Raw genomic sequence first — 13,392 nt, 5'->3', positions numbered from 1 at the left:
AAACTCAGCAGGTCTGGCAGCATCTGAGAGGGAAAACTAGAGTTAACATTTCAAGTCCAGCAACTCTTTTTTTTCAGAACTGACTGTAGCTAGGAAAAAGTCGAAGGTGGTGAAGGAATGCACAGATAGGAAAACATGGGGCCCAGAGACCGACAACAAAATTCAGGCAAAGGGATTGATGTTATTATAACAAGGAGAAGGAAAAAACTGATAATAGGGCCCATAAATAGGTGAAAATGGGTTGCCTGTACTGAAAGCAGAGCAGAGCCCTCAAGTGAATGAGAAAGATACACTGGCACCAATTTGAAGACATCTCTACGCTTCTCTGGGCAGTATTTATCCCCCAACCAATACTATTACAAGATTGTCTGCTCAGTAACTTTGCTGTGCACAAATTATTTCCTGACATTACAAAAGCTCAAATGTCTGATTGGTTATATAATAAATAGGTTAGGGCAGCACGGTGGCACTGCTGTCCTGGGTTCAATTCCCGCCTCAGGCAACTGATGGTGTGGAGTTTACACATTCTCTCCGTGTCTGCATGGGTTTCCTTCGGGTGCTCCGGTTTCCTCCCACAGTCCAAAAATGTGCAGGTTAGGTGAATTGGCCATGCTAAATTGCCTGTAAAGGGGTAAATGTAGGGGAATGGGTCTGGGTAGGTTGCGGAGGGTCAGTGTGGACTTGTTGGGCCGAAGGGCCTGTTCCACACGCTAAGTAATCTAATCTAATGTCCTTTGTTGTAAAAAGAACTATATAACTAACTGAAAGATACTGCAGATGCTCGAAATCTGACGCAAACACAGAGAATGCTGGTGAATCTCAGCAGGTCTGGCAGCATCTGTGGAGACAAAGAACTTATCAATCTTGAATGGTTGTCTTTCTTTCAAACTTTTCCGCAGCTCTGACGAGTCTTTTGGACTCAAAATATTAATTCTGTTTCTCTCTCCACAGTTAGTGCCAGACTTTATGAGTTTCTCCAGCGCCATTCAAAGGTATAAACTTTCTCATTATCTTCTGTCCCTGAAGTTCAAAACTTTGCAACCTCTAATACATTCAGCTTCCACTTTCATGATTCTCTGACTAAACAACTCCATACAGTCAACATTCAACGACACTTAGTTATTGGGATCCAAAGATACGATGGAATATAACCAAACACACTATTTTTCCAACAGTTGATGTCGTAATGGTTCACCCACCACTTAAATATTTTCCCAATCATATGTCAATCCAGCTGTTTTATTTTCAAAAACAATTGCCACAGCATTAATCTTAAGACCATAAGACTATAAGATATCGGAGCAGAAATTAGACCATTCAGCCCATCGGGTCTGCTCTGCTATTCAATCATGGCTGATAAGTTTCTCAACCCCATTCTCCTGCTCTCTCCCCATAACCCTTGATCCCTTTGATACTCAAGAACTTATTTATCTCAGTCTTAAATATATTTAATCACCTGGCCTTCACAGACTCCAGTGGCAATGAATTACACACATTCACCACTCTCTTATCCCCACTCTAAAAGATCTTCTAAGGCTGTGCTCTCAGGTCCTAGCTTCTCCTACCAATGGAGGCACCTTCCCAACATCCACTCTGTTCAGGTCGGACTGATTAGGGATAGTCAACATGGCATGGGAAATCACATCTCACAAACTTGATCAAGTTTTTCTAAGTAGTAACAAAGAGAATTGATGAGGGCAGAGCAGTAGGTGTGATGTATATAGACTTCAGTAAGGCGTTTGACAAGGTTCCCCATGGGAGACTGGTGAGCAAGGTTAGATCTCACGGAATACAGGGAGAACTAGCCATTTGGATATAGAACTGACTCAAAGGAGAAGACAGAGGGTGGTGGTGGTGGGATGTTTTTCAGACTGGAGGCCTGTGACCAGTGGAGTGCCACAAGGATCGATGCTGGGCCCTCTACTTTTTGTCATTTACATAAATGATTTGGATGCGAGCATAAGAGGTACAGTTAGTAAGTTTGCAGATGACACCAAAATCGGAAGCGCAGTGGACAGCAAAGAGGGTTACCTCAGATTACAACAGGATCTGGACCAGATGGGCCAAAGGGCTGAGAAGTGGCAGATGGAGTTTAATTCAGATAAATGCGAGGTGCTGCATTTTTGGAAAGCAAATCTTAGCAGGACTTACACACTTAATGGTAAGGTCCTAGGGAGTGTTGCTGAACAAAGAGACCTTGGAGTGCAGGTTCATAGCTCCTTGAAAGTGGAGTCAAAGGTAGATTGGATAGTGAAGGCGGCGTTTGGTATGCTTTCCTTTATTGGTCAGAGTATTGAGTACAGGAGTTGGAAGGTCATGTTGCGGCTGTACAGGATATTGGTTAGGCCACTGTTGGAATATTGCGTGCAATTCTGGTCTCCTTCCTATTGGAAAGATGTTGTGAAACTTGAAAGGGTTCAGAAAAGATTTACAAGAAGGTTGCCAGGGTTGGAAGATTTGAGCTATAGGGAGAGGCTGAACAGGCTGGGTCTGTTTTCCCTGGAGCATTGGAGGCTGAGGGGTGACCTTATAGAGGTTTACAAAATTGTGAGGCGCATGGATAGGGTAAATAGACAAAGTATTTTTCCTGGGGTCGGGGAGTCCAGAACTACAGGGCAGAGATTTAGGGTGAGAGGGGAACGATATAAAAGAGACTTGAGGAGCACCTTTTCACCCAGAGGATGGTACGTGTATGGAATGAGCTGACAGAAGAAGTGGTGGAGGCTGATACAATTGCAACATTTAATAGGCATTTGGATGGGTATATGAATAGGAAGGACTTGGAGGGATATGGGCCAGGTGCTGGAAGGTGGGACTAGATTGGATGGGATATCTGATCGGCATGGACAGGTTGGACCGAAGGGTCTGTTTCATTGCTGTACATCTCTATGACTCTATTCTGTATGTATCAGATAGATCCCCCCTCATCTTTCTAAGCTCTATTGAGCATAAACTCTATCGAGTCCTCAAACGTTCCTCATACAGTAAGCTCTTCATTTTTGGGACCATTCTCGCGATCTCCTCCGAACACGCTCCAGAGCGAGTACATCCTTCCTGTGATAGGGGGCCCAAAACTGTGCACAATTTTCTGTTGGAAAGCTCTAGGTATCAACAATAACTTGCAGTTATGTATATTTTTTGAGACATTATTATATACGAAGGTTTTTCATAGGAGCTTTACTAAAACACAATTCAATATCCAGCCACCTATGTAGACATTGACGCAAATTATCAAAAGCTTGGTTGAAAAGGTAGGTTTTAAGTGGGGGAGAGAGGGAGACACACACACACACACACACACACACACACACACACACACACACACACACACAGTCAGTTATGGAGCAAATTACAGAGCACAGGGCAACCTGGGTGACTAATGCAGTTTGGGGAAGAAAATCTGTAATCCTTACCTGGTCTGGCCTCCATGTGACACCAGATACACAACAACATGATTGATTCTTATCCTCAAATATTTGAGCAACTCGTTCAGTTAAAAGACAGTTAAGGATGGACAACAAGACAAGAGCAGCAGACACATGGGAACACTACTCCCTGCACCTTCCCCTCTGAGCTATTCACCATCTTGACTTGGAAATATAACGCTGTTCCTTCAGTATCACTGGGTCAAAATGTCTCTCTAAAGGCATTGTGGGTCTAACTACAGCACATTGATTGCAACAGTTCATGAAAGTAGCTCACCATCACCTTTAACGGTAATTAGGGCTGGACAACATATGTCAGCTTTGCCAGTGATGCCTACCTACATCCAAAAGAATAAAAGAAAGGGAAGGTTTGGCTAAGATTAATCAGCCATGAGTCGAAGAGCGTGGTGCTGGAAAAGCACAGCCAGTCAGGCAGCATTTAAGGAGCAGGAGAGTCAACGTTTCGAGCATAAGCTCATCAGGAATGAGGGGTAGCCCAATGGGGCTGAGAGATAAATAGGAGGGAGTTGGGGTGGGGAAGAGGATGGTAGCTGGGAACACAATAGATAGATGAAGGGTAAAGGTGATCGGTTAGAGAGGAGGGTGGAGCGGATAGGTGGGAAGGAAAATGGACAGGTAGAGCAGTGCTGAGTTGGAAGGTTGGATGTGGGATAAGGTGGGGGGAGGGGAAATGAGGAAACTGGTGAAATCCACATTGATACCATGTGGTTGGAGATATAAGATGAGGCATAAGATGCATAAGGTATAAGATGAGGCATCTTTCCTCCAGGTGTCGGGTGGTTAGAGTTTGGCCCAGGACTTGCATGTCCCTCTGCAGTCCTCATTTTCTCTTAGTCAATCTGCCATGATCTCACTGAATCATGGGTCAGGCTCAATGGATCATATCGTGTCACCTGCTCCTATTTCAAATGTTCTAGCACTCCTGTGACTTCGGAGAAGACGTTTCCTCTGAATTCCTTACAGCTGAAAAGGAAGATGGTTGTAGGGCCATGGAAAAGCAAAGTACAGATCCTTCAAAGAGCCAACACAGGCACAGCAGGCCGAGTGGCCTCCTCTTACACGCTATAGCATATTCTTCAGCCATTCATCACAGACATATTAGATACAATATGAACAATACAAACCGCTTCTTGCTTTGAGATGAAAAGAACACAGTTGCTGAGCGTAATACATGCAGTTCTGGATAACTCGGTTACATCTTTCACCTTCTGTAATAGTCGGGGAGGTAATCCTGCAGCAAAACATCAAATGAAGAATTAATCAATGAGTGCTGACATCCAAGTTAACTGTAGTTAGGCTAAAAATGCAACAATTTGCAAGCTTGATGCACATATGACAACTTGTTTTCTAGGCCCCTATTTCTGAAGCCCATATGTCTTTTTAGCTCAATCTGTGGCCATAAGTACCCAGCTCCCTCTGTTAATGCACCCCATATTTTATATTGTGTTCATCCTACCAAAATAAATCATTTCACACCCCTCTGCATTAAATTTCATCAGCCATTTGTCAACCCATTCCACCACCTTGTCTATATTCTTCGTCATCATCGTCCTCACTGCTCGCAGCGTTTCCTCATTTAACATTCATAAATTCTGAAATTGTGCCCTTCTACACCAATGTCTAGTGTGTCATATCAGGACGAACAAGTGATCCTACATCCTTATCCCTGGAGAACCAGGGATCCAATCTCTCTTGCTTATCAATTTTAAACTCAAGTTTCTGAACCACCCCCTCTTTCTCCATGGCCTAAGCAGTATTTTCAATGAAGCCAAATGCAAAGCATGCAGTTAGTACCCCAGTCATGCCCTACATTCCCTTTATTGGTCCCTAATCAACTCCACTGCTTATAATTGCACCCTTTTACAGTTTAGATGTCTATAGATGACTTCTGGATTGTCTTTTAAGCTGACTACCGTTTTGATAATTTGCTTTCAGAATTCAATTACATAAAAGAGCATTCAGAGGACAATTAGCAGGATTCTGTCAGGGTTGGAGCGTCTGACATTTCAGAATTGGTTGGGGTTGTTTTTATTGGAGCAGTGAAGATTGACAGGGGACCTGACTGAGGTGTCTAATTTTATAAGGAGCATGGATAAGGTGGTTGGGAAGGCACTTTCACTATTGCTAGAGGAGTCAATAACCGAAGGACATAAATTCAAAGTAAAAAGGTAGAAGACGAGGAGGAGAGTGGAGCAGTAAGTTTTTGTCCAGAGGTGAAGGAGTCTGAAATTCACGTAACATTTAAGCAGCATTTAGATATTCATTTGCATTTCCATATTCCCAGGTCCAAGGTCCAAGAGATGGAAAATGGTCTTTGTTGATCAGGATAAACAGAAACGCTGAAAGGTCTCCTTCTGTCCTCTACAAAGCAACGAGTTTATAATTCCATTTTGCACCTTCTCTTCGCAGCCTGATTCTCAAGTTTATTATCCACATTATCAACGGTCATAACCGCATTTTTCCAAATCATTTGGAATCAGAACAGACCAGACAGGGAGAAAACATTTCTGTTGGCAGAGGGTAGAGATCCGGAGAATATTTTTAGGCCTGTACAGAATGAGCTGTCAGAGGTAGTGTTGGAGGCTGGTACAATTACAACATTTAACAAGCTTCTGGATGGGAAAATGAATAGGAAGGGTTTAGAGGGATATGGAATCAAGCGCTGGCAAACAGGAGTAGATTAATTTAGGATATCTGGTCGGATGGATGAGTTGGACCAAAGGGTCCGTTTCCGTGCTGTACAACTCAACACCTCTAACAAGGATTTAAGGTGATTAGTAAATGTGAACATGGAATTTGGAACATGCTATTGGAGATTGTAATAGAGGCAGGTTCAATTGTATCTAGAAGATGCACTAGGCAGATCCTGATTATGAAGTGTGCACACTCTTATGAGGAGAGGTTGAGTAGGTTAGGGGTGGTAAAAACAATGATTGCAGATACTGGAAACCAGATTCTGGATTAGTGGTGCTGGAAGAGGAGCAGTAAAATCGATGTTTCGGGCAAAAAGCCCTTCATCAGGAATAAAGACAGAGAGCCTGAAGCATGGAGAGATAAGCTAGAGGAGGGTGGGGGTGGGGAGAAAGTAGCATAGAGTACAATAGGTGAGTGGGGGAGGGGATGAAGGTGATAGGTTGGGGGCGGGGGAGGGTGGAGTGGATAGGTGGAAAAGAAGATAGGCAGGTAGGACAAGTCATGGAGACAGTGCTGAGGTGGAAGTTTGGAACACGCCCCCCCCTACAACTCACCCTCCCATCCTGGCACCTACCCCTGCCAACGCAGGAACTGTAAAACCTGTGCCCACACCTCCTCCCTCACCTCCATCCAAGGCCCCAAAGGAGCCTTCCACATCCATCAAAGTTTTACCTGCACATCCACCAATATCATTTATTGTATCCGTTGCTCCCGATGCGGTCTCCTCTACATTGGGGAGACTGGGCGCCTCCTAGCAGAGTGCTTTAGGGAACATATCCGAGACACCCGCACCAATCAACCACACCGCCCCGTGGCCCAACATTTCAACTCCCCCTCCCACTCTGCTGAGGACATGGAGGTCCTGGGCCTCCTTCACCACCGCTCCCTCACCACCAGACGCCTGGAGGAAGAACGCCTCATCTTCCGCCTCGGAACACTTCAACCCCAGGGCATCAATGTGGACTTCAACAGTTTCCTCATTTCCCCTTCCCCCACCTCACCCCAGTTCCAAACTTCCAGCTCAGCACTGTCCCCATGACCTGTCCTACCTGCCTATCTTCTTTTCCACCTATCCACTCCACCCTCCCCCGACCTATCACCTTCATCCCCTCCCCCACTCACCCATTGTACTCTATGCTACTTTCTCCCCACCCCCACCTTCCTCTAGCTTATCTCTCCACGCTTCAGGCTCTCTGCCTTTATTCCTGATGAAGGGCTTTTGCCCGAAACGTCGATTTTACTGCTCCTTGGATGCTGCCTGAACTGCTAAGTTAGGAGTGTGCTCATTGGAATATAGAAGAATGAAAGGTAACTTTATTGAAACATACAGGATTCTTAGGGGTCTTGGCAGAGTACGTGTAGAAAGATTGTCTCCCTTGTGGGACAGTCTTGGACCAGATGGCATAATCTCAGAATAAGGGGTTGCACATTTAAGACAGATATGGGGAGGAATTTCTTCTCTCAGAGAGGAGTGAATCTGTGGAATTCTTTCCCACAGAGGGCTGTCGAGGCTGGGGCATTGAGTATATTCAAAGCTGAGGCAGACAGATTTTTAATCAGGAAGGGGAATCAAGGGTTATGGAGAAAAGGCGGGAAAGTGGAATTGATCAGCCATGATCTCATTGAATGTAGACTCAATGGGCTGAATGGCCTACCTTACTTCTACATCTTATTGTAATTAAAAACCCGAGAAGGGCGTTTCTACCAACACTTGAAGGTGGCAGAACAGAATGAGAAGGATGTTTAAAATCATCTTTGATCCTCAGATTTAGAAGTTGAGCTGAATGTAAAGGAAGGCAGTAACTTATGTGAAATTGATATTCTTTTCTTTAAACACAGCAAGTTGTGGTGATCTGGAACGCAAATGACTGAAAGGATAGTGGAAGCTGCTTCAATGGAAATTTTCATAAAGGAAACTGAACTAATAAGGAAACGTTTCCTGGGGTAAGAGCAGAAATTTACTTGTGCTGCTCTTTCAAAGATCCAGCACAGGCATGATTGGCCGAATGGCCTCAGTCTACTGATTTTTTTTAAAAATTACTTTCATGGAATGCAGACATGTCTGACAAGTTCAGCATTTATTGCCCATCCCAAACTGTCCTTGAACTGAGTGGCCATTTCAGAGGACAATCAACAGCCAACCACATCACAGTGGGTCTGAAGTCGCAAGTAAAACTGGCAGTCTACCTTCCTTAAAAGGGCATTAGTAAATCAGATGGAATTTTACAACTCTTCATGATAGTTTCATGGTCACTATCACTGAACTTAGCTTTCAATTCCAGATTTATTCACGTAAACTCTGGCAGCCACTGTCCCCAGAGTCCAGTAATACGACCGCCACAACATCATCTCCCCATACTAGACTACAAGAACAAGCTGAGATTGGGAAAGAGGCAAATATGAAGCCAAAAACCCATAAGACATATGAGCAGAAGTAGACCATTCAGCCCATCGAGCCTGCCCCGCCATTCAATGAGATCATAGTTGATCTGATAACCCCCTTTTCCCCTCACTGATTAAAAGTCTGTCTATCTCAGCCTTGAAAATAATAACGCATATGAACAGACACACAATTCAAGAATTTCAAGTTCTTATCCCTTCCCCGCCCAGAACTAAATTCTGTCATTTTTAAAATGGTGGTTCTCAAAGCAGAATGACGTAACTCCAAAAGGAAACATTATTTCAGTATGGTCACAAATGCCACCAAATTACCTTTTGCAGTTCCAGGGCTTTCAACCATGCTTAATAAATTTGAAACTTCCTTTTCAAGCTTCTGCTGGCTGGCTTGTACAGTCTGTTCACCAAAAATGAAAATGTGAATATTCCAAAAGAAGAAAACAGGTTTACACTTTTTAATGCCTGCTTCAAATTCCCTATTATTCTAAGATATTGGAATTACTATTCACAGATGATCAGCTTCTAGACCCACCAACTATCACTCACCTCCTGAGTCAGATCCAGGACCCCACTCTGGGGATGACTGCCCTCATGAAATCTGACAAATCAAATTCTCTGCATCAGTAAAGAAAAATAATTTATGCTGTGCCTTTCGTAAATTTCTGATGACTTACAAATAAGTCACGAATTTCAAACTGTAAACATAGGAAGCGCAGCAGCCAATTGACAGGCAGCAAGTTCCTGTAAACACCAATGAGAGAGTGACAAGATCATCTGGCGTAATCAAAACTGACAGATTTATATGGACCCCCAGGGAGAAGGTGGGCCCAGGGTTTAGCTCCTCATCTGAAGGAGGATGCTGCTGACAAGACTGCACTCCCCCTGGCATTGTGGGTCAACTCACAGCTAGTGAACTGCAGTGATTCAAGAAGGCAGCTGCTACCACCTTCTCAAGGGCAAATAGGGATGGGCTACCAATGCTGGTCAGACAGCGATGCCTAAGTCCTACATACGAATTTTTTAAAATGCTGCAGTTAGTGTTGGACAGATAACCTTTTGATCGGGCAATAAGAATACCACCCACTGAGCCACGACTGACTTTAGTTCAGGAATGTAGCCACAACTACACCGGTGACATCTCAGAACTGGTACAGTGAAATCTGGGCCATTGTGCCTGCACCAACTCTTCCAATGAGCATCATGACCTATGTCCAGATGTACAACCAGAGGATTACTTTTACAAGGTTATCAGGGATTTGCACTGTTCAGGTGACTCTGGTAATAAACATCCAGATCTATCGAGTAGAAAATTAAATGGGGGCGTGCACTGCTAATGCAAATAACTTGTAATGATGTCTTTTCTATCATGACAGAGTCTACCCCACCTCACTGGCTGTCCCCATCAGGGAGCAGGACAATCAGAAAGGCAGTGGGTGAAGGCACTGCCTGATCACTGCACTTGGGCAACAGTTTTCATATTGATTTCTGGGAGCACTGCTTGCTCGGGTGCTTTAACAGGACACTCATTGGCAAGTCAGCTCTGCCAGACTGTCATGTCGATTGATTCTAGGGAGCCCACTCTCAGGAGTGTGACTATTCCATGGGGGTCACTGCATTTATTGGCAACTAACAGCAAGGACTAAAACACACACTACCTTCAAATGAGAAGCACTTCAAATTTCCTCCCAAAACAGGGATGAGAATCCAGTCCATTGCAAGAGTGAAGGAGGGAGTAGAAATGCGATTGATATATTTTCTTCTATTCATTGGATGGGCACATCACCGGCTAGGCCAGCAGTCACTGCCCATCCCTAATTGCCCAGAGAGCAGTTACGAGTTGACCACATTGCTGCTGGTCTAGAGGCACATGTAAACCAGGCTAGGTCAGAACGGCAGATTTCCTTCCTGAAAGGATATTAGTGACCCAGATGGATTTTTCCAACAATTGGCAATGGATTCATGGTCATCATTAGCCTGTTAAGGTCAGTTTTTTTTTAAACTGAATTCAAATTCTACCATCTGTCATGCAGGATTCAAACCTTGGTCCCCAAAACATTACCTGGATGTCTGGATTAATAGTTCAGTAATAATACCACCACGCCATCACTTTCTCCATAAATACAGGTAGTTGTGCTATTATGTGACAATTGCGTTTCTCCACAACCCCCCTCTATAGAAAACTGCTTTAGAAAATCACACTGCACAAGTTCACTGTGGAAAATTGCTATACATATTCAGTAGAAAGTTAGCGATATCTAAACAGCGTCCACAATTCATCAATCGCATTATAGCCAAGTCGTGCTACTGATACACGTGTTACACCAGAATGGCCTGAGTGTACCTTTTGTTTCCTTCCCACCATTTAAGGTAACCAGGTGCAAATCACAGAATTGTTACAGTGCAGAAGGTGGACACTTGGCCTTTCTACCTGTATTGGATCTAATGTACAATCTCCTATCCGTTTCTCATAATCCTGTACATTGGTTATTTAGATAGAAACAATCTAATGGCCCTCTTGACTGCCTCAATTGAATCTGCCTTCACCATGTACAGGCAGTGCATTCTGAACTTGATGGATGTTTAAATCAGGAAGGGGAAATCAAGGGATTTTGGGGGAAAAGACTGGAAAGGGGAACTGAGGATTATCAGATCAGCCACAATCTCATTGAATAGCAGAGCAGACATGATGGGCTGAATGGCCTACTTCTGACAGTGAGTAAAACCATGATGTTTTCTTCACTGTGCATTTGCTATGTTTGTGAATTGCATTAGGCATCTGTGCTGTCTCATTTGTGATCTTTCAATAACGTGGAACAATTGCTCGCTCCATACCCTATGTGTAAAGCAATTTCTACTATATTTCATAGCAATTTACAATTTTGTACTGGAATTTTTTCTAATAATACTTTTGAGTTTCAAAAGTATTTGCTGCACAGAAATAGGCCTTTTGGCCCATCTGGTCTATCCTGGTGCATGCACACTGCACAAACATTTCCCCATCTCACCGATTAAAGTAATGTTCAATACCTTTCCGTCTTATATGTTTAATCCATTTCCCCTTAAAAATATTTAAAAATTTGTTTATGGGACATGGACATCACTGGCTGGGTCAGCATTTATTGCCTGTCTCTAATTGCGCTTGAGACGGTAAAGATAAGCTGCCTTCTTGAACCCATAAGACCATAAGACATGTGAGTGGAAGTAAGGCCATTCAGCCCATCGAGTCCACTCCGCCATTCAATCATGGCTGTTGGGCATTTCAACTCCACTTACCCGCTTTCTCCCCGATGCCCTTAATTCCTTGTGACATCAAGAATTTATCAATCTCTGCCTTGAAGACATTTAGCGTCCTGGCCTCCACTGCACTCTGTGGCAATGAATTCCACAGGCCCACCACTCTCTGGCTGAAGAAATGTCTCCACATTTCTGTTCTCAATTGACCCCCTCTAATTCTAAGGCTGTGCCCAAGGGTCCTAGTCTCCTCGCCTAACGGAAAAAATTTCCTAGTGTCCACCCTTTCCAAGCCATGTATTATCTTGTAAGTTTCTATTAGATCTCCCCTTAATCTTCTAAACTCCAATGAATACAATCCAAGGATCCTCAGCCATTCCTTGTATGTTAGACCTACCATTCCAGGGATCATCCGTGTGAATCTCTGCTGGACACGCTCCAGTGCCAATATGTCCTTCCTGAGGTGTGGGGACCCAAAACTGGACACAGTACTCCAAATGGGACCTAACCAGAGCTTTATAAAGTCTCAGTAGCACAACGGTGCTTTTATATTCCAACCCCGTTTTAGGTCGACTCACAATGCCCCTTGGGGCAGGGGGGGGAAATTCCAGGATTTTGACCCAGTGACGCTGAAGGAACAGTGACATACTTTCAAGCCAGGGTGGTGAGTGGCTTGGAGGGAACTTTCCAGTTAGGTCAACCACTCTCTGTGGTAAGGGATATCACATTCATACCACTCCTGGTAAAGGGGTTTCTCCCGAATGTATCACTGGGCTAACCACACATCCAGTGCACAATACTAATTAGGAACGTACAGAAGTAGATCACGTTTCCACAGAGACTCAGTATTTTATAAAACATTGATTGAAAGTACTACAGGTCAGAAAGTTGCCTTAAGCTTCTAAGTTTGAATTCTGTAATGATTAAATCATCTGCTCTAAACCGACAGAGCTTTCTGCAGCACACCTAAGTATGCAAGAGATATAAGCGCACAAGCCGCAGATTCAGCAGTTTATCATTGCTCAGGGCACCATTATTTCAAGGTGACACAGATTAAGCACATGTACTGATTTCAAAGGATTAACTTTCCTTATGCTGGCAAAATAAACAGGCAGCTCAGAAAGCAATGAACTCCTTGTTGCTAACATGCTTTGAGGAAGAGTCTATAAATGTTACACAGACTTCATTCCTTCACAGTAAATGTTTTGGAGGCATTACACACGGTTAATACGTTGCTGAAGGACATACATTTGGAATACAGGAGGTGGAGGAGGCCATTCGTGCCCCTGCAAAGCTGGGCAATGAGATCATGGCTGATTTGTACCTCATCCCTTTATTCTCTTAGCCAACAGATTCCATCGATCTGTTTTAAAGTTTCCCATTGCTCTACCCACCCCCAACCTCAACAGTTTGTTTTAAAAAGGGGGGAGGTGTTTTCAGATTTCAAATCTCTTGTGTGAGAAAAAGGTGACGTTAGCCCGCACAGCCTAGATTTACTTTAAGAGGCAGACTAAGTCTCTGGTTGGGCTTCTGTCGAAGCATGTGGTCAATTCTGAGTACCACTCCTCAAGAAGGATTTTTAAAATGCCCTTACAGACTGGCTGGGCCCAGCATTTATTGCCCG

The 13,392-nt window shown here is 43.9% G+C and overlaps 1 protein-coding gene across 3 annotated transcripts in view; it reads right to left on the bottom strand.

Moving 5' to 3' along the window:
- osbpl1a (oxysterol binding protein-like 1A) overlaps positions 1-13,392 on the bottom strand; it is a 217,741-nt gene that overhangs the window by 144,036 nt on the left and 60,313 nt on the right. For all 3 annotated transcript variants that reach the window (XM_060823911.1, XM_060823912.1, XM_060823913.1), the window contains exons 14-15: positions 8,853-8,934; positions 4,571-4,677 (exon numbers count right to left, since the gene is read on the bottom strand). In XM_060823911.1, the coding sequence (XP_060679894.1) occupies positions 4,571-4,677; positions 8,853-8,934 (189 nt within the window). The remainder of the gene's footprint in view (positions 1-4,570; positions 4,678-8,852; positions 8,935-13,392) is intronic.

The sequence above is a fragment of the Hemiscyllium ocellatum genome, chromosome 4 (genome assembly GCF_020745735.1).
Source record: "Hemiscyllium ocellatum isolate sHemOce1 chromosome 4, sHemOce1.pat.X.cur, whole genome shotgun sequence".
In the NCBI taxonomy this organism is placed as follows: Eukaryota; Metazoa; Chordata; class Chondrichthyes; order Orectolobiformes; family Hemiscylliidae; genus Hemiscyllium; species Hemiscyllium ocellatum.
Note: the sequence above shows the minus strand (reverse complement) of the source record. Positions and strands in the feature narration are given on the sequence as shown.